The 22,059-nt window shown below is 49.0% G+C and overlaps 1 protein-coding gene across 3 annotated transcripts in view; it reads left to right on the top strand.

Annotated features, from left to right (window-relative positions):
• Positions 1 to 1,773: 1,773 nt before the first annotated feature.
• Positions 1,774 to 22,059, top strand: part of COX17 (cytochrome c oxidase copper chaperone COX17) — a 45,228-nt gene continuing 24,942 nt past the window's right edge. The window contains exons 1-2 of one of the 3 annotated variants that reach the window (XM_086935850.1): positions 1,774 to 1,875; positions 17,973 to 18,114. In XM_086935850.1, coding sequence (XP_086791976.1) covers positions 17,996 to 18,114 — 119 coding nt within the window. In that variant the 5' untranslated portion in view covers positions 1,774 to 1,875; positions 17,973 to 17,995. Of the gene's footprint in view, positions 1,876 to 2,053; positions 2,191 to 17,972; positions 18,115 to 22,059 lie in introns of those variants that run through there. The other 2 variants (XM_086935851.1, XM_086935852.1) reach the window with 2 other exon arrangements.

Consider the following 22,059-nt stretch of genomic DNA (forward strand, 5'->3'; position numbering starts at 1 on the left):
GGGCGGTGTGCCCGTGATGGAAAAAGGCTCCAGGGGCGGCACGTTTGCCATGGAGACAGAAGCAAACCCAGGCGGGACACTTGCGACGTGCTGGCAGGCAGAGGTGGGTCTTCTGAGCTCCCCCACGCACAGTGGGGCGATGCAGGCACTTCTGAGGCCCAGGCAGGCTCTGTCCCGCTGGAAGCGTGGTGATCGGCAGCGCTAGCGGGCTGGGGACACGCGAGATGCGTGAGGGAAGGCCGCCGGGTGCCCACTGCGCATGCGCGTCACTGCCGGTGCGTCACGCGGGCCTGGCGGCGACCGGAGGGGCGGACGCGGGAACGAGGCACAGGTAGGGCACAGGGACAGCAGGATGGAGCGGGCGGGCAGCGGCCCATACTTGCAGCAGGCTCACCAGACTCCGCAGGCGCGGCGGCAGCTGGGCGGGTCGATGGTCCGATGGAGGCCGCGTGGAAGCGCCGGAAGGTAGCGTGGGCAGCTACCGGCAAGCAGGTCTTCGCCTGGACCGAGGTGGAGCAGGACTTCGTGTCGCTGGGACGGAGGCGGGCCAGGTGAGGTTCGGCGGCGCCGAAGAGGCGGCAGGCAGCTCCGGAAGGCGGGGAAGCGTACCACGAGCAGGGTGGCACGGCGCAGGGCTGCGGGGCAGCCGTGAGTGACCGGCAGGGTCACAGTGCAGCAGGGCACACGGTGGGCAGGCAAATAGACCACCGTCGTCGCCAATGTAGTGTCCTGGTCTAGGCCTACAAGATAGGGACACGGGACACATGCGTTACTGTTGGTGGCTAGTAGCTTACTGACCACGCCCAGGGCCCTGGGCTCTTTATTAACATTGTAGCGTGTCCACGCTTGCGTCTGGGCTCTACCACAGCCCTTTCACGCTTGAGGGGGAAACAATCAAAAACAGTGGGAGGGGGCGTGTGCTGCAGTGGTACACCCCACCGGCAGCAACACTACAGAGGTGGTATTGCTTTTGGCACCTGTTGAGGAGATGAGGCCTGCCCTTCCATTTCTGGTACCTTGCAGCAGTTTTAAGATAATCTTACATTTTCTCGTTATTCAAATGGGTGTCATTTCTGAAATGGAAATATTTCCCTTATCCCTGTCGCTTGATATTTGTTTGCAAGAAAGTGCCACTCATAATCGTTGAATGTCACTCATAATAACATTCAAATTCTGAAAATGTCACACATAGCAACCTAAAAGCTTGGCAGCTATGTATCCTCCTATTTTATTATTCAAAACCTGAGCCTTTTCAGTTGTTGGAATGTCTGGTCAGTGCCTCTTGTTGGTGCTTAATGTATTTTTCCCGGCTTATAGGGGTGAACTCAGCCCAAAGGGGGTGGAACGCTTTATAAGGGGCAATTCATGCTATATTCAATATTGTAGGACGGGGAGATGAAGTGATTTGCCCAGAATCACAGGACGCTTGAGCCGACGCCGAGACTCGAACCTGGATCCCAAGTTTCAAGGTGGACAGTTCTGGCCGCCATGACAGCTCCTCTCCCTTAGTCTCAACAACGTTGTCTTTTCCCAGGTAACACGCCCTCGGTGGTTTGTAGCTATAGATTACAGATGATGAGTTAGTAGTATATATTTTTGGCCTCGAACATATGTTTCCTTCTTTACACATCCGTGTTCCCCTTCCCTCGGGGACGGGTTCGCACCGCTCCAAGATGGCCGCCGCCTCTCCCAGGCTCTCCCGTTCTGACGTTAGAACGTGTAGGGTTGTTGTCCTAAACAGACTACAGTTCCCGACATGCTCTGCCACCTAAAGGCAGCATTGCGCATGCGCGCGGTGTTTTCTGGCCAGGAGTTGCACAAGGGCACACGTGAGAGGTCAGCGGAAGAGGAGCCGGGATCGGAGGTCTGTGACAGGTAGGGGCAGAGAGGGCGTTCTTGGCGGCAGAGAGTGGTGCTGGGAATGCGGTGGGGGCACCGGGCACCAGACAGGGGCTGTCATCATCCAGGGGCCGACGGGAGGGCCGATAAGAGCGGTTACGAGGGATCGAAGGCTTTAAATACTCGGGAGAGCCCCCCCCCCCAACCCTCCGCTCCCCCCCCCCCCCCCAGATCACCTGTGAGCGGTGCTGTGGGGGGATTATCTCCGGCGCAGGGCAGTCCCAGTGCCCTCATGTGCATGGCAGCCCGGGGGCATTAATGGCCGATAGTGGCCCGGGCAGCTTGTGACAGGTAAAGGGGTCCCAGAGCCGTCCGGGGGTGTACGCGCGTCACTGCCTGGTCATTAATGGGCACCCTGTATCTTAGATTCCATGTGCATGGCAGATTGAGGGCATCCCATGACTGGTGGTATTGGCACATCTGTGCTATAGCATCTCTGCAGCTGGCATTGCAAGGGGCATGGCCTCACCGAAGGTCACCCATGCCATTCGTTGTAAATACCAACATTGAAAAGGACATTCATGACTGATAGAAAATGTATGTTTTACCTTAGACTGTGTATAATAGCCAGTGTGGGGTATTTAATGGCAGGACCCCAGAGCCATCTACAGCACGTTCCAACACTGTCAAACGACCTGTAGGAATGCCTGGTAATAATAGAACCAGCCAGGGCTTTCAGTGGGATGAAAAAGCTGGGAGGGTCTCTCAAAGGGGTGTTGCCAATGTAATTAAGGGCGTGGCTTAAATACTTATAAACAAAAATTCTGTGCTTAGCATAGTGTGCCGCTCGACTTGTATTTTGCTGTTTCTGTCATTGCATCCAGAAATAATACAACACGTAACATCATACCTACAACAAATCAGGACTATTGGCTTAGTCAATGGTTGTTAGTTGCATAAGAGAAATAAGCAGCAACTATGGTTGTATATAACATTGAAAAAGCTTCCACTTAAAGCCCTGGTGATACCAGAACAATGTTGCTGCTCCTGAGGTTCAAAAAGAGAAGGAAAATCCAGAGAGAAAATGACTCTTTAAAGGATTTCCCTTCCCCTTCAACGCTCACCTGGCATGACGTCATGCCGTAACTTCTCCACTAGTGAGCAGTGTGAGCACACACATGGATGTGCCTGCTGTCACTGCAGTCTGGAACAAAATGGACCGCCTGTGGCAGGGCACGAAACAGAGCCCGATAGAGACCCGTTTTGAATCGCCCTTTAAAAACTGCCGGTGCTCAGCACCGGTGAGTCCTGGCCCACTTTGAGCCGGGGAACCAGTATATCATAGATGACTTACTACAAATGTTGACATGTTTAATGCCAAATAGCAGGAGGATCACTGTGCCAATGACTGTGTGCCAGGCAGCTATTCGACCTAATGGTAATTAATGCACTGGAGTTATAATCTGGTCTCTAATTGTGTGAACATTGGCAAATATTATACTTTACAGACGCAACTTCATATTTTCAAATATGAGAGCACCTTCAAATATGTGAGTTCAGCATGTCTGCTGTGCAGAACGCTCTTTTGTTTGTTCTATCAGACAACACGTTTGTTCCATGTATGATAATAATCTAGCCCACACACAGGGTACATATGACCCCTGACTTGCCTCTTTGTAACCTAATAACATTGGCATGGGTACCAGGGGGGTGGGTAGGGATGTTTCTCCATTAGTTTAAAAACTCCCTTTTAATATATTACTAAAGCATGATATGGTAGTTCACTGCCATTAACAGACAACACATGTTCTATTGAGATGGGCACAGACTTTCCCACTAACATGCAGTTTTACTGATATAACCATACAGCGTACAAACAATAATGTGGAGATTGGGTTGCTGCTAAAATATAATTCGCACTTCACGAAGTAAAGTGTTCAGCACACCTTCTCTTTGCCAAGTACCCAGACTGAGCCAGTAGCGCCTAGAAACATCTCTCCCTAGTGCAATATGACTTGCCCTATGGAGTGGGCGAGTGGATTTCTCGAGGCCTGCCCAGCCGAAGCATGGAAGAGAACGAGCCTAGCCGGTTCCATGCTTAAGGAGTGCAAACTTAGTCCTGGCCTCAAGTCTAGCAGGGAGCTTTTGAAAGGTGTGCCAAACATCAGAAGCAGTACTGTACGTTCCCCAAGAAAACATGAGATGGGAGAGGGCACACAGCAGGGAGCTCAGAAGGGAGACCATACAACACACCAGGGGAAAAAGAGGGGCACTCACCAGTCTATCGTTGTAGATCTAGTACTGCACGCACTGCAGCTCCAAGCCCAGGAGCGGATGGCCCACACCCTAACCACCACTGTATCCGTGCAGAGTTGTGTGGCATTGCCAGGCAAAGCAATCACAACACAGGCCCCACACGTTTGGTCGCCACTGACCAGTAGACCAAATACAAACATAGCACTGCACAGCCCTGAACAAGCTGAGCAGGCAGACTGGATGGCGCTTTTGCCAGTAAGGGGCGATAGGATGGAGAACATTTCATAAACCTCAAACCCAACAGGTAGAAGCGTGGGAAACCCAACCCCAGCCCACACTCCTGGAATGAACAAGCATTAGCAAAGCAAGTAGGTCTCGTCAATACCCAGTGCTATTGGCGTTGTGAAAGTCAATGTCTTTTAGCCAGTTTGAATACCATCACTGCTGCTGTTCAGCATGGCTGAAAGTCATACGAAAAAAAGCGCTCTGGTGCCACCAGCATTGGCTGCGTCATCACAGTACTATTCCATAGCGCTACTTTTTAAATGGAGAGTAGTTGTAAAGCGTAGAATAACTACCTGTGCATAAACTGCTAAGTCACAAACCAGTCTGGGGCAAAACAAAGATAGCACAAGCAACTGGGTGGTCATGAATGTCGAAGAATGAGCTAATGTACCTTTGAGAGAGAAGTTACAGCTGGCACTCTGGGGAAAAACAGGTGGGAAATAGTGTTTTGTTTCTGTAGGTAAATGAGAAGTAATTCAGCCGGTCACATCTCTTGCAGACAGAACAGGTACAACCCCTGCGGGAGCAGTGCACCTCTCATACCCTTTGTACTATCCATTTATAAAAATGCAGTCCCTGTAAGGAAATTCCGTACGCTCTTTGTCGTTGAGATGCAGTCCAGCAGAGAATACATGATACTGTCCAGTATAAAGCACTGCAGCCCTGCAGAGACTGGTTAGTGCTACAATGGCCATTGAACTATGGTTAGGAAAGATGGCACACTACTGTCTCATTTATTGAATTATATCTCGAAACAGGAATTGATATGGCTTAAGACAAATGGCTACAAACCTGCAGAGAGGTTCTTTTGCTGTGTGTATAAAAAAAAAGATAACTCAGTTTCTGCTTAATAGGGTACTTTTCTACTTAGAAGCATCAGCATGTCAGATTTTACTTTTGCACTTTTGTTTTGTTTAATACTTTGCTTTTTGTTTAGCGGATGGAGAGGTGTGCTTGTTGCATTTCTCTACCAATTGTTTTTTTTTTTAGGTCTTGCCTGGTGAAAGCAGCGCATGCGCTGCCCTCGCCATGGAGAGGACCTTTTGGAATCAATTCTCCCCAACGCTTGCATGCACACGTCTGCATAGACAAAGATGGCTGCTCTCGCCATCTGTCCAATGCAGACAGCATGCACGTGTCCGTAGGGACTGGTGACAGTCCGATGCCATCTTGTCTAATAAGCGCGTTCACCACGCTGTCCCGCTCACTTCCCCCCGCCCCTCGCACGTTCACCACGCTGCCACGCTCACTCCCCCGCCTCCACCCACCCACTCCCACCGCGACGATCTTCGCCTTCCACAACAGGGAAGTTTAATTAGTGTGTTCAGTGTTTGGGGGGAGGAAGGTGTAGATGGTGTGCGGGGGGAGGAGGGTGTAGATGGTGTGCTAATTTGGAAGGGCTCCAACAACTTTTTTTTTTTTTTTTTTTTTTTTAATCTCACTGTGCCGCCATTGCCAAAGCCCCTGTCCCGGCTGCGCATGTTGTCCTGCTTGTTTAATTAATGCTGTCTCCATCCATTCTGCGAAAGCTGTCTTCGGGGGCTGTCGCGCCCCTCTCTCCTCCCCTTTGCAGGCTGATCCTATGAGTGCAGTAAAGCCTGGGGCTAAGGCTGCCACTCATCTCGCCCGAGCTGTGGGGAACCTGACTGGAGCGGGGCTGACATTTTTAGAGTCCCCGCCTCCTCCTTATCCATAATTGTGGGTACGTGGACAGGTCTTCCCAGCGCACTGGCAGGCTCAGTGCAGCCACTATTCCTCTCCACACCAGGCTAAGGACGCTGCTGGCCACCATGGGCCCCATGCTCCTCGTCTTGCTGTTGGCCGGTGAGAGCGGCGCTCAGTACGAGCGCTACACTTTCAGGAGCTTCCCGCGGGATGAGCTGATGCCGGTGGACTTGCTGCGCAAAGGGAGGGCGCGGCCTCTTGGGGCTTCAAATCTTCATTTTGCCAACTCTTTCAAGTGCGGTTATAATCCAGCACAAGGAATACCCTTTACATGGGCACATAGTGCCTTGTTCTGCGCTGCCCTTGCTCACTTTGCCACTGGATTCAAGCAAGCCGGGCTGAAGACGGCTGGAATGCCAGAAACCGGTCCTCGGAAGCTTGTTTCCGGTCCAGGGAAGGCATGGCTTGGCAGTTCGGGCTGGACTGTTCCCATGAGGCACAGGGTCAGACTGATTTGCATATAGCCATGTCTGAACTGGGGTGGTTGAGTGGGCTAAAGAACGGTGATGGATTAAACCCAGATCTTTTGACTGGGTGTGAGTGTTTGATTGGTTCAGATGCTCCGTCCATTACCACCCCCTTTTGTACCGTTGTTCTGCACTGCAGCGCTTTACACAGAGGGACGCCAGTTGGGTGAGTCTTGGGTGCAGCTCTGCAGACACCAGCGGTTTATGAGCAAAGACCCCAGACCGGACTTTGAGACAAAAGCTAGCGCCTCCCTGATGCAGGCGCTAACACGGAGGGCGTTTTATTTATGTAAACCTTCCACACGGGGCACACGCGCTGCCCTGCACTGCCCACATACAACGTGTGACGTTTCAAGAGTGGTCTAGACAAATGGTTTTGTAACGTAAGGGATGTTTCCAGAATAGTTCCTATGTCCATGGTGCAAAGGTGCTGCGAGGCACGAGGCCAGCCCTATAGTGCACCAGCACAAGGGTTGGAGGACGGGGCTATGCTGCCAGCGGCCTCAGAAATAATAAATACACATGAGCGTTTGTGCGCGGAGGCGTTTGTGGAGATCAAGAGGACTGAGGCACTGAGAGCACACAGGGTGACCTCTCACCAGACGTCCCGGACAGTACCGCTTTCAGAGGACTGTTCTTTATTCTTATATTTCCCCTGTTCAAGAAGTAACGCCTGTAAAGCAGACCATATCGCCAATATACATTGTACGTTTGCAGTCGCTCATGCATACTACAGGTGGTCGAGCCGCTGAAAGCTAGAGTCAGGCTGAATCCTGGCTCTGGTTCAGCTCGAGGTCCCGTTGGAACCTTGAGCCCATAACGAGCAAAGAGTTCATCTGCTTTCTGCGTGCCATCCTCTGCCCTCGTACACAAGAGATAAAAGCAAAGCATCAACAGTTGAGGTGAAAAGGAGAGAACTGGATACCTACTTAATGGATGATTTGTGCCAAGTGAAATCAGAAAACATGGATTATTTGCGGCTTCCCCGTTTAACCAAATAGTGTGAATGTAGACAAATATTATATTTTACTGATCCTCCTTTTTCTTCACTATCGCATATGAAAGCACCTTCAAACACTTGAGTTCAGAATTCCAAGTGTACAAAAAACTATTGTTTGATTTAATAGGCTATAATGTTGTTTTGTCTATAACATACTGGGCCTCATACAGGGTTCACATGACTACTTTCTTGTTTATTTAAGTAACAGCACCGCAGCTCTTTGCATGGTAACAGCACCGCAGCAATTTGCATGGTAGCACTGTCTTCAATTAGCGTTTGGGTGTAAACTGATGGTATATCATGGTTGAAAAACACGGCGTAAATTACTTCACAACAGAAGTGTATCCAATATACGACTTTTTTTTTTTCAAAACCAAATCTATGTGCCAGCAAGTAGAACAGGTCTTTGGGGTAAACCATTAAAATGTAATAGGTCCCGCCTTTCATTAAGTTAAAGCCATTTGCTTTGCTATACAATACCATTAGCAAAGCAAATGGCTTTAACTTAAAGACAAGACCTATTGCATTTTCAATGCTTGTTTTTTTTTGCTGGGCATATTTCAGTACTGTCCTGAAGCCCAATTTATTTGCATGTGTCTGCTGCCACCAGATGGCAGTGCAGCTCTTTACTGTAAATGACTTGTACTGAAAGTGTATTGACTGCTGCAAATCTTTCCACAGAGAGCCCTCAGCTGGTAAAGACCGGGAGAATTCTGGCTTCTCAGCTGCTGAGATGACTTTTTAGGTCGAGCCTAGAGTCAGCGCGCATGTGCTGCTCTGCGAGACTTGACGTACTGGAGTATGGATTAGAAGCCCTGTCCATATTTGTCATTGGCTTGTGCCGTTGTCCTTCGTAAATACAGTCTTCTGATTGGTTAATAGGCTTGTTAATTCCACCTTCGTACCGCCTTTGGCATTTCGGGCTGGACTGTTCCCATGAGGCACAGGGTCAGACTGATTTGTATAAGTCTGAACTGGGGTGGCGGAGTGAGCTAAAGAATGGTGATGGAATAAACCAAGATCATTTGACTGGGGGTGAGTGTTTGATTTGCTCAAACGCTCTGTCCATCATCCCCTTTTGTATTGCTTTGTTCGCCCTAAGTTGGCAGGGTATGCTCAGACGTGAGTCCCTTGTTCACTTTGCCACTGGATTCAAGCAAGCCGGGCTGAGGACGACTGCAATGCCAGAAACCGGTCCCAGGATGCTTGTTTCCGGTCCAGGGAAGACATTTATTTATTTATTTATTATTTATTTATTTATTTAGGCGATTTGTTAAGCGCTCAACTACCCGTGGGTGTCTCGGCGCTGAGTGAGAGAACTAGCTCATGAGGAGTTTATTGCTTGAACAGCCAGGTTTTTATCTGTCTGCGAAAGGAGAGCAGAGAAGTGGAGGTTTTGATGTAGGATGGTAGACTATTCCAAAGTTTAGTGGTGGTCACTAGGAAGGATCTGTCTCCCCAGGAAACTTTCTTAGTCCTCTGGACTTGAAGTAGTCCAGCGGTTGATGATCGTAGGGATCTGGTGGGTTCGTAAGGACAAAAGGAGTCTTTCAAATACGCTGGTCCTTGATCATGAATTGCCTTATATGCAATGCAGAGAGCCTTGAACTTGGCTCTTTTCTTCACTGGCAACCAGTGGAGCTCCCGGAGTGTTCCGGAGATAGAGGCGTACTTGGGACATCCAGTAATCAATCTGGCCGCCGCATTCTGCACCAATTGCAATTTCTTTAAGACACCTTCTTGAGCATTGACTAGCAGGCCATTGCAGTAGTCAATGCGGGCCATGATAAGTGCGCTGATCAGAGTTTTTCTTAAATTCATTGGAAGGTAAGGTAGAAGTTTTTTTGTCATTCTCAGAGTGTAGAATGAGGAAGATACTACCGTGTTGACGTGAGACATGAAGGTGAGTTTGGTGTCCAGTATAACTCCCAGATTCCTGGCCTTGGTTACAGGGGGGTGGGAGGTCCCAAGGCGACAGGCCACCATGTGGGAGACCAGGCAGGGGAAAGATTTCCGAACAACATTACCTCCGTTTTATCGGAATTCAATTTCAAGCAGTTTTGTGTCATCCAGTTACTTATTGCCAGCATTCCCAGATTGAAGTTGGAGGCCACTTCGTCTCCGTTTTTGTTTATGGCTAGGACAATCTGGGTGACGTCGGCATAGGATGTAACCGCCAGGTGATGGATTTTTATGGTCCTCGCCAAGTCCGACACGGCTTTGGCAGTTCGGGCTGGACTGTTCCCATGAGGCACAGGGTCAGACGGATTTGCATATGGTCATGTCTGAACTGGGGTGGTGGAGTGAGCTAAAGAACGGTGATGGATTAAACCCAGATCATTTGACTGGGGGTGAGTGTTTGATTTGCTCAAACGCTCCATCCATCATCCCCTTTTGTATCGCATATTTGTCATTGGCTTGTGCCGTTGTCCTTTGTAAATACAATCTTCTGATTGGTTAATAGGCTTGTTAATTCCACCTTCGTACTGCCTTGTCTTAATTTGGAACCTCCCTGTGCAACTGGCCTCTTTACTTCAGTTGTTATACAGTATGTTTTATTTAGTCTTCTAAGCACTATTTTCATTATTGAGTTTCTCCTACTTTGGCCACGATGACGTGCTTTGCTTACATTCAGTGCGCCATGTGCGCTTTTCACTTTTGAAGCAGCCGGGACAATGGCGGCCGCTTGTTTGCAGTGCCATAGTTCTTGCATTTAAATGCGAGACCTATGGCATTGCAAATATTTTTTGCAAACTCTGCTGGTGTATTGTCAGGAATATTCTCTGTTGGATGCGGCTTTTCGTAATAGCGCGATGATAGATGCCGGGGGAAAAGCCCTTGGCGTGTGTGGCGTTCAGCACCCTGTTGCTGGAGTCCAAGGTGTGTGAATGTCTTTGAAACAGTAACCTTGGCTGAAAGACGGTCAAATTAATCTCGTGATTCCCTGTTGTACCGCTGCTTAGCTCTCTTGCTCAAGTTACCCGTGGGGTCATATCATGTAGAGTTGAGTGTTCTGGCATGGCACTGCTGTGTGCCTGCATGTTTGGAACTGCCCTTTCTAAAGCGCTTACAGTTAACTTGGAGTTGTTCCGAGTAAAACGTCTGACCTGCCAACTCGGAGATAAATCTCAATGTTTGAGAGGAGCTGGGGCACAAAAGACCAGGTCTGGAAAGGGCAGCACCCTGAGTCCATTACATTTACATGGGGTGGGTCCATGGGGGGTAGGTCTCAGTGCTGAGCATTCAGCCCTCACCCCCACCCCCCCAAACAAAGATTTTGAGTCAGCCACTAATATACCATTACTCTGGGGACAGCCATTCTTTGGTTGTTTCTGTCTAGCATCATCAATAAGCATTTCAAACCCCAAATGCTAGCGAACCTCTTTAAAAGGAAAAAAAGATCTGGCTTTGCCAGTGCTTGTTTCTCCAATATCTGTTGCACACAGTCAAATCCTCTGATTCTAACACTATCCAAACTAGTCGAACGACCCTCCAGATTTAGCAAGGCTCCAGATGAAGCTTGACGAGACTCTTGTAGGAAAGTACCATGGCCAATAGGTCAGAAGAGTGGGATAGCAGCCAGACTGAGCTGTCTGGAAACCCCTCCTTTAGAAAAGTCAAATGCATTTATTCTATTGGGTTTATGGTTCCACATGTATTGATTTTGTATGGGCCTGCATATTGTGTCAAGTTATAATCTAGAGCACAGTAACAGACATCATTCTTTCTTGCACCAACACATATAGACTGCAGTCTAGCCATAGGCTGCCTCGTCGAGAGCGGAGAGCCAGATTTCATCTCTGTCTCGATGAACTGCCCTCGAATATGATCAGGTTCTTACGTATTTCGTTCTGAGAGGCGGGTGTAAGCCTATTACCTGCAGCCGCCTGTCATATGGCATCACACCGCGTCTCTGAAGCTCACACTGTACATTGCCGCTTATTACCACATCCCAGGGGCCAGGCTGCAGAAATGCAACATACGAAAGCCTTCCTTCTGAGCGTTTTCTGACGCAATGTTCCGATCTCTCTGAAATATTTCCATAATACATCCAGGGTATTATTCTGCACTATATTAAAACTTATGAAAGCCTGTCTGATGACAACATTCTGCCCTTTGACTTTCACAGATACAGTTATTCCTCTGGGATCCTGGATGTTGATAAAATGAATTGACGAATAATTTATTTGCGCACGGCTAATGTTCAGGCAAGTTGTAGTGAAATTTTCAATATTGTGGGTACCCCTGGGGTGGCGCCTTCCATCCACGGCGTCGGTCAATATGATAATAGCACCTCTTACAAAGGGTGTGTGTCCCTGCCCAGGGGGACACACCCTTTGTAGGAGGTGCTATTCTCATAAAAATGAATTGAGCCAGTGAGAGACAATGGCCTTTGGAGAGTCGTGCACACAGTGTTATCATTGTATCAGTCTCTGATAGAAAGGCATCCTTTTGACGGGTGCTGCGTGAAGGGCCGGAGTGAGGACCCGAAAGAAGTCCAGGCAAAAATGCCCAAACCGGCCCTATTCCTTTATATCTTTGCACAATCTCGCTTTGCTTCTATCCATTTTCTCTCTTCTTCTCTTCATTCTCTCTATTTTCCCACTGTGATTGCTTTCTCTCCACCAACTCCTCCCTCTTCCATTCTGTCTCGCTCTCTCTCCCTGGGCTTTCAAAGCCGGCTTCCAGGAAATTCCCGCCCACCGAGGAAACGTCAGGTGGAATAAAAGGCTTGCTGGCCTGGTTGTGTGCCACAACATTCACACTGAGTACCAGCATTCACACCGGTATTGGGTTGAGACCAGAGTTGGTGCAAATAGTTGAAGGCATCATTTGAAGTTTGATGGATCGACAGCATCGCAGGAAATCGGCCACGTATCCCCCTCACAAAACATGGCTGTTCACCCAACCCTGATCCGTAACATAGCCTTGTTAGACCTCCTTAGTACCGCCTTATCTTTATTTGTATCCCCCCATGAGGACTGGCCCTTTTACTTGGCTGGTTACACGGTGTGCGTTATAAGTAGGTGAGCACTATGTTATTTATTTCTAACTAATGGAGACTATGTTGGCTGCTTTTTGTTGTATTTGGTGCCACATTTGTAAAAAATTACTTTTAATAAGAATGCGCCATCTGCTTCAGGGACACCGCACTTTCTTATACCTTTTTAAAAAAATATAAACTCTGCGTGCTGAGCGCAGCGCCCGCTTTAGGGACACGGCTGAAGCTTATAATTGGTAAGCTATGGGCTAATAATTGCAAACAGCATGTCTCAAAGAGACCGCGCATGCGCTGTCTAGCCGAGACCTACAAAGATGAAAGCAGGAGGACACACAGGGGGCCCACATCCATCCTGCAACCTTGTGGTGGGAGGGGACATTGACAGCCATCAAGGAAGGATTATGCCAGCATCCATAGAATCGGCCACAACCCCAGGCCCAGTCCCAGCTGGGGGGCATGTAAGGGAAGGAACACTACTGAAGCCATCCTTAAACAGCCACAAACAAGCAGGAGGGAGGCCCAGGAGTAAAGCAGGCCAGCGCTAACCTGGCCACAAGCCCAGCAGAGGCGCAGGAAGCCAGCGACAACTGGGAACACATTCTACAATAAAAGGAAATGGCGTGTAGAGAAAGCCCAAAGGATCCCACAATGCAGGCAGGATGTGCCATCCAGAAACAGGATGACACGCGGACAGCTTCCCAAAGAAACAAACAGAGCAGTGGGATTCAGGTTTGAGGTGGTTCTTTATAGGCACCCTTGCAGGGGGGGAGTTTGGCACTTTTAGCCATAGGTAGGCAGCAGAATACCGGTCTCCAAGGTATGGACACACCATATGATGTAAGACCTGGAACCAGGAAGTGGTGAGGTCATGACTGCCAGTGCAAGGGCGCGGCTTCAAACAGGGCTTCATTTCATGCTGTCGATTTCTTTAAATGTCTTCCCTGAACCCTGGTTCTTATACCATGTCTTGTCTGTTCTAGGTTTCTGCTTTGCAAGGTTTTTTGCCACTCTTTGCAAATGTTGGAAACTTTGAATAGTTTGCAAAGTTTTTCGCTTGGGGGCATCTGTGTGAAAGTTGTGACTTCAGCCCCAGTTTGAGTTGCACTACTCATTCCCTATTATAACGGATATTTTTGCATAAAACAGTAGATGTACATGGCTCTTATAAAACAAAAATCCCACAAAAGTGAAGGTGCATAAGCAAAGCTCTAAAGCAACACTGAGAGAACTTCACGAAGGACACAAATCTTGGAAGTTGTCGCCTTTGACCACGTGGTTAAAAAAATAACCTGCTACAATTTGAAACAGTAAGGTGCAAGAAACCAGTCCAGCCATGGATGACAGGGATGCATGTCTAATATTGTGAGTAGACCATAGGATGTTAAGTGTGTATCCTCGTGCGTCACCGAAGGCGTGCAAACCTACCATTCCCCCCCTATCATGGAGCCAGGCCTGCTGGGACTGCCCCCTTCTCTGGGGCATCAGCAGACACATGTCACAGGCCCTTGAACCTGCCGCAGAATCCCAAATACAGGCCTGGTAATGGCCCGTGACGTGTGAGCTGCTGCAGGGTGAGCTGTCCTTCCCTTTTAGGGGTGCAGAGGGTTTCAGACCCTTGACGTGCAGTGGCTTCACCCGGAGGTGTCGAGGGACCGACTGCCCAGTGTGGGGGGAGTGAGAGATAAGGGGGAGGGGGGTGGGGGGGAGCAGGGTTGTGCTCATGGAATCCCTAAGAGAGCCCAGTGGCGATGCTGCTGCCCCCCCCCTCCCCCAGATAAAATAGCAAACAGGAGTTTGCAAAGCCAGTGGGTCTGGCCCTAAAGTGCTAATGCGAGAAACTGCATGTGTGCATGCACGTGTCTTCATGTAGGGTCACATTAAAGACAGATATGTTGTTTTTCTAAGGAGCTCGATTTTGTGACTGTGTGTATGTAAACGTATGTGTGTACATGATGTTTGGCTTCCACATGATCCCTGATTTTAAACATTAAAATCTGCTCCAGTGAACAGAAAAACAAACAAGCAAGCATTGGTACACCCAACGGTTCTGGCTGTAATTTTCAACACTCTTAACACAAGCAATCACCAATGCTGTTTACATGTGTTGCATGCACAAATGCTGTTTATCACATTAAATCCTACTCCATTGTCTTTGCCAGCGCCGAGGTGATAAAAAAAAAAAAAAAAAATGATTGATTTCAATAGGAAATGTGCCTACGAGCCGCAGAAGTGAATGTGGCACAGTGTGATGATAGTCTTTACTTAAAAAATTTAAGATACACCGTCACGACTTCCAGTGGAAGTACTTACTGGAAGGCGGAGTGGTATACAAACAGCCGGTAGCATGAAGTGAGTTGTTAATACTCAGCTGGGCGGACCCCCGCCCACTCCATTTATATTTGGGTGGCTTTATAATAATACTTCTTGTAGACAGCTGCGTTCTCAAGGAAGACCTAAAAAGGATTGTATTCTGTGTACACAAAGTTTGTATAACCTAAACCTTTACTGTGTGGTGGTTGAGTGTATTTATGGCATTTATAATGCTCCCTCCTGCTTTGCAATGCAGCACTCCATAGGAGGTGGAATGATAAACCAGCCAGCAGCATGAGGCGAGAGAGTAAGGCTACTCTGCCTGGTGCTTATTGCCTTTGCTAGTGCTTGTTTGTAATCATGTATATGAACCTGTTGCTCTAACCTGGAGGGTATCTTCCTGTTATCGGGGCAGTTCTAAATGTAGCCTTCAAGGCGGCCTGACAGGCCTTGAGAATGAGGAATGGCCCTCGTGGCTATGAATAGCCCCATGGCCTTCCTTGCCATGACTCCTGGTGGGCACGCGGGCGGTGGTCGGACGGATCCAGTTAGAGGTGGTGGACTCGCTCTACACTTGCAGGAAACACCCTCAAGGTTTCGCAAGCAAGCCTCGAACGCTTCGCAAGTGGCGCATGGATACTGCAGCTGCTGCTCCATACATTGAAATACATCTATGTGATCCATACAACACATTTGTCTCCTCCACCTTAAGAATCACTTAAATGAATAAAGACTTTTGAGTGTCTGAAACATTGTTGAATTTGATATGTTTTTCATACTTTCTGTTCTAAACCTATTTAACTCCCCTTTAACTAATTTTTCTTAACACACATTCACCTCCCTCCAGCCCCCCAAGTGGGACCGGTTTGACAAAGCTGGGAGAAACTATTGAAAACCAAAAATAAAATGATGCTTTCTGACAACCCGAAAGCAATACGCTGCCTTTACAGGGGGTACAGGTGGGAGAGCGTGCCCCATACCTTACACTGCCTTAGGCTATGGGGCAGGAAGACTCCCCGAGCAGCATTCTTGCTGTTAAGCATATTGGGCAGAGGATCTACCCTTATGTTGTGGCCAAAAAATGTGGACAGAGGCGGTGGGCACAGCCACAGCCACGGCCAGCAAGTATCATGGTGATGGATTCTGGGTGCGCAGCGTGCCTGAAGGCTATGTCCTGTATCCCTTTCCACCCGTCATTAAGGTTTATAGACGTTATATGTGAATTCATAAAAAACAATTTCATGGAATACCATTACTGAGAAACCATTTCAGCTAAACTGTTCAATGGAAATTTTCAAAATGAATGGCATTTACCATTTCAAAGAAACCAATCAATAGAATGTCTTTTTTGGGTCGAAATTGCTTTTACATGCTGGTTGTTAAGGTGTTAATACAATGGTTGCAGCTCTTGCTTCGAGAAACCGTGTTTGTCAGAGGTATTTATTTCAATGCTTTACTTCAGGGGACATAATTCAAATGTATATATTTTGCATGGTCAAGCAATTTCTTTGGATGCTTGTATTTTTCTGACTTGTCAGCACCTCTAAACATAGTCCACCTCTTTGCCCTCCCCACCCCTAAACATCAGTCCCGGCCTTTTAAAAACCTCTCACCACACCGAAACTGCACCCTTTTCTAAACACTAAAATTCCTTTACACCCCCAAACACCACCCTTCCCAGAAACCTCACTCCACCTAAATTACATCCATCACTGAGCCTTGAAAGCCTTTTCTACCCCTACACTCCACCCACTCCTGAACCGTAAAATCTGTCACTACTCCCAAACTCCACCCATTCCTGAACCCCACACTCCTTTCTATGCCTAAACTCCATCAATCGCAACCCCTTAGCCTTTTCGGTGCTCATGGGCGCAGTGCTCCGGTGCTCATGACGAGCTGAGCTCATCATGACCGTTAGAACGCTCGCACGATGAGATATTCCCCTGCTGTGCTGAGCGTTCCATGGGAACGGGTGTGGCCGTGACGAGCTGAACTCCTCATGAGCACCTGAGCGCCGTGCCTCATGACGATCTGAGCTCGTCATGGGCATGGGGGCGCTGTGCATGCCCCCCTACACAGCGGGGGGGAATTACCCCCACTGCGAAGGGGTTTAAATGCCTCCCCATACCATACCCACACTCCATCCATCCCTGAACCCTCAAAGACCACACATCCATAACCTCTAAAAAACCCTCACCTCCCATAAACTCTAACCATCCCCCAAACCTAAAAAAATATTTTCTACTTCTAAACTCCACAAATCCCTGAATCCTTACAACCATTCACCACCCTGAACTCCACCCACTCATGAACCCTGAAAACGTATCACCCATAACCTCTACCCATCACCGAAATCTAAAAACTCTTACTAAACCCTAGACTCTGGTCATCCCTGAACCCTAAAAACCCCTCCTCACCTCAACAATCCACCCATTCCTGAACCTTAAAAATATCTCACCTCCCCTAAATTTCTCTCAGCCGTAAACACTAAAAGGCCCTCACCACTCCAAACGTCCACCCATTTCAGATAACTAAAATACCCTTTTTATGCCATAACTCTTATGCCGTAACTCCACCCATTTTTAACCCCTAATGCCCCTGACCACCCCTAAACATAATTACCCATCCCTGAACCCAAAAACCCCTCATTTTTCCTAAAATCCACCAAAGTGTAATGTACTTTTGTTCTTTTCCGGACAATTCTTTCCTTTAAAATGTTTCCATTCATTTTCGATGTATTTTGTATTCCCTTGAAAGAGTCTCTCCGCAAAAGTTGGTTTTCCATTATTTAGTTTCCTCCAATCTGTTTTCGCGGTTTTTATTTCTCCATTAGTTCACATATATCATAATGAACACAGGGCCTCGTCCTACACTCCTTACCTTGTGTACACAGCCGCAGCCAATGTCATGAATGTTTTGGAAGCTGGGCTACTCCTCACAGGATCTGGGGTAAAAATAGGCAATAAACAATAAATAAATAATTATACGTTGTCAAAGCTGCGATGCCTGTTCAGTACCGTCTCCGTGTAATAATGAGTCGCGATTCTTCTGACTGCCACATGCTCATCCGCCTCCTTTACCTCTACAGCTCATCCTTTGTAGCGCCTGAAGATGTCTGCAATGGCTGCAGCGAGCTGTGACTCTACAGCAGCGACCCCCGAGACAGCCGAGAAGAAGCCCCTGAAGGCCTGCTGCGCCTGTCCGGAGACCAAGAAAGTCCGGGACGCCTGGTAGGTGTACCTGCATCCGCTCAGAGCCCCTACGTTTGAACAAAGTGTCACAACTGCATAGTTGGGGCCAGAAAACTGAGGCCACTGGATTTTCCAAAATATGTCTCATTCTAGACAGAAACTACTACTTTAGTTCTTATGCAACTACTGCTCGGGAATCACCCAACAGTACATAATGAAAGAACAAGTGAAAAGGTTAGCACATTGTAACTAAATCAACAAGCATTTGCAATGCAATAGGTCTCGCATGTATGTGAGTTTGAGCTATTGGCATTGTAAATGACAATGGTTTTTAGGTCGAGCTGATGTGGCATTCATGCGAAGCATGAATGCATCAGCTCGACAACTTATGTTGCCCGTATTTAGGAAAGTGGACAACTACCAGACGCGCGCTTTGACGAGGTCGGATTTCACCTCGGGAGCGAGCGTCTGATAGCTGCGCATGCGCGGTGCAAAGCCCTTGCTCACACACAGACACAGGCATCCCCCACCCCTCTGCATGCACGCACGCACGTACACACACACACTGGTGCGCGCATGCACACGCAGGCATACGGCACACATACAGGCACACATACAGGCACACTATCCCCTACCTCGAATTCTCTCTCAATCACACACAGTCACGCATGCGCACACACATTCCCTCGCGCACACACGCACACACGCGCGCACACACTCCCCCCCCCCCCCGGCATACACACAGGCACGCATGCACTTCACATCAGCCCTGGGCCCCACTCACCGACTGCGCTCTTCCGGCGGGGCTACTCACGGCGCGGCGCGTCTCCTCCTCTAAATCGGGGCTCCCTCAGGTCAGAGGAGCCCCGCAACAGGCGCCACACTCTTCCTTCTCCCCGGCCCCCTCCTGGGGACCCGGGCTACCCCGGACGGCAGGGCGCTCCATGCGCCGGCAGCTCGCGGACATCGGGAGGCGGGACTTCCGGTCGGCCCCGAGCGGATTGGCCGGCCGGGCAAGAGCTTCCGGGTCGCCGCGGGCAGCGCGGCGGCCCCTATAATATTTTTGTTTTGTTGCTGGCTTGTTTCTGTCTGTCTGTTGCACTGGCCTGCTAAAGACAGATTTGTTTTATTTACTTATTCTCATGTTTTGTCTGGTGATAAACAATTGTGACAACATTCGTGATCCATGTTCTGTATAAACGCTTGTTTAAAGCCTGCCGTGTTTGCCTCTGCTGGTCGCTGGAGCCGTGCGTGTGTGGGCTGGTCTGATGGAAACTGAGAGTGTGGGAGAGGCGGAGGCAGAGGTGGGCTCGAGTGAAGTTTTGCAAGATCAGCTTTCAGCGGCGCCGGCACACGGAGCTCGCTTCTCCAGGCTCGGACTGCCCCTGTGACTTGGATTTTGCCCACCAGGACCGTCCGAGGGAAGGCGGTGAGGACTCGCACAGCACGGCCGAAGCCGGGGGCATGGGGGCAACACGGGGCTGGCTGATCCCCGCTCTAGACACGCTGTGGCTGGCGGGGGCCACTCAGGAGCTGCCCTCACGCCTCAGCTTCCAGTACGGTAAGCTGGCTGCTCTCTGCCAGTGTTTGTATTAATGAGCGGGTTGAGGGAAGGTTAGGGGTAGCACTATGAGAAGTAGTGACGTCCGAAGCCGGGGTGCTATCCCACGAGGCCTTTCATGCACTTACCTTCTGTACACACCGTTTTCCCTCCTGTTCCTCGTCCGAATCCATTATTAGCCTGTCCGTTGTGTACAGTTGTCTGTGTTCGGCACTGTATAGTTGGTTTTACTACTACTGATTTGAGGGAATAGTTCTACTGGGTAATGTACCAGGTGCGTCACTGGGAGACCTGCTCTCATCCTGGCATCCCCCAGTGAATGCTGTGTTAGTTTTTCCCAGCTCCTAGTGTGCCATGAGGATGGCCTCGCAGCGCTGTTGGGAGTGTTCCGGTGCATCACACCCTGGTCTGGAGGGTGCGATCACAGCTAAAGTCTGATTCCGGGTTGTGTAACTTGAAGCATCAGTGATGGAGGCGTGGTCCACGTGCAGTGTCCTGTCTTCATGAATCGGTCACGCGTGTGCTGTAGCAGGCAGCAGCATTTCATGTGTGTGATCCAGGCGCTAGTTGAAGCGTGGTGTCCTGTTGAGGATGTACGCTAGCTATTCACCATGCTAACTCCCGGGTGTATTATGGCTGTTGACCTTTAGTGTATTATTGTGATATTGGGGTGTGTTATTCTGTTGTGGTATGCTGATTACTTCATCTGCCTGCCTCTCGGCTCTTCCATGCACGTAATCAGGGGCTCTGAGTTCTGTAGCTACCATGAATTCAATATTTGCATAATAATAACTACGTATGGGATCTGAAAGTCCCTCTTTTACTGTAGGCTGCTTATTTATCTGTTTTCCCTTTCACATGAGTACTCTGGTGTATACTTTCTGCCCTTGTGCCCCCCTGCCTTCTCTCACTGCCGCTTACTCGACGGTCTCTAGGGGAGGGACTGCCTGAATGAACTCTGCCTTCCTGGTAAACACTCGCTGCATTTTAAACGCCGTCCTTGCCAGCCCGGAGGCTTCTGTATGCTCACAGCCCCAGGGGAGGCGGCCCCCGCTTCTAGTCACTCCCACATCTAAGGGGAAATATTTGGCCACAGGCGCTGTTACCGTGCCAGGCGGAGGGCTGCAGCGAGCCCTTTAACCATGGGATTCAATGCGTAACTAAACTAGGCCCTGCCACTATCCAAGGCGAGCACCCATGGTTTGTGACTAGAAGAAAAACGTACTTAGATGGACACTCTAAGCACATGCCCTCACGCGATCACCTAACAAATACAGACGGACACCAGCTAACTCCATGCCACCTGGACAACTCTTGGGGTTTCCACCTACAAACAATTGTAATGTCGAACTTCGGTGCAGTTTGATTAATTGAAGTGGATTCGGACTACAACTCCCAGAAGGCACTTTGTTGTTGATGCAAGATCTGCTCTGTGGTATCTGTGAGATGGATGGAGCAAATGTAAATGTAGAATACCATAGAACTAACTTAACTCCATTTCTGTGCCAGTCTTAGAGACACATACACCCCCTGCCGGCCACCCATTGCAAAACCCAGCTGAATGCACAGCAGCAAACCTTAGATCCTGGGACAGCTTGATGCCTGCATAAGATCCTTCCTCCAACTTCTTGTCAAATCTCGGTCCCACACTTGCTGAACAAATGCATAGCTAACCAGGTGCCAAATCACCTAACCATTGCAACCTCACCTCTGTGGCACCCAATATGTTGGTATCTCCTCCCTCAAGGAGTGAAAGGATTGGGTGTAGGTGACCAGCAGATGTGGCATGTCCCGCTACTACACCTAGAAATCCATTGAACGTTAATGGTAGAGCTGGATAATGTTTAATACCTCTTCAAAAGTGTCTGCCGGGTGGCAGCCTCTACTAGGAAGAAAGTGCATCCCTTGTGAGGGTGGCTCTGTGTGTGTGTGTGGTATGTGTGTGTGTGTGCGTGTCTGTGTGTGTGTGTCTGTGTGTGTGTGTGGCTCTGTGTGTGTGTGGGTGCAAATGCAATAGGTCTTGTTTATTGTGTTGTAGGCTAATTTGTAGCTCTTTACTACACGTACTCCCGTTCACCCCTAACTCACTTCCTCCCTTCCCTGGCCTGGCCCTTCCACTCTACGTTGTGCGCTGGTGCTATTCACAGCCAAGCGTCGCTGTACACAAACGCTCTGCGGGTTTCAAGCCCCTGCCAACCAATAAATTACTTTATATAGCGCGCGTTCTGTTACTGCACAAGCACCCACCATAAGCCTAGCCACAGTGCTAACATGATAATCTTCTATCACAACATTACCGCACTAGGTAGCATCCTACAATTTTTAATAGGCTTTTACGCTTTTAATTTTGCCGTTAGCAAAATACTTTTACCCTACTTACTTTCCACGGTCCGCACACATGCCTCCCAGCACTTGTTTTTTTT

The sequence above is a fragment of the Lissotriton vulgaris genome, chromosome 8 (genome assembly GCF_964263255.1).
Source record: "Lissotriton vulgaris chromosome 8, aLisVul1.2, whole genome shotgun sequence".
NCBI classification, from domain to species: domain Eukaryota; kingdom Metazoa; phylum Chordata; class Amphibia; order Caudata; family Salamandridae; genus Lissotriton; species Lissotriton vulgaris.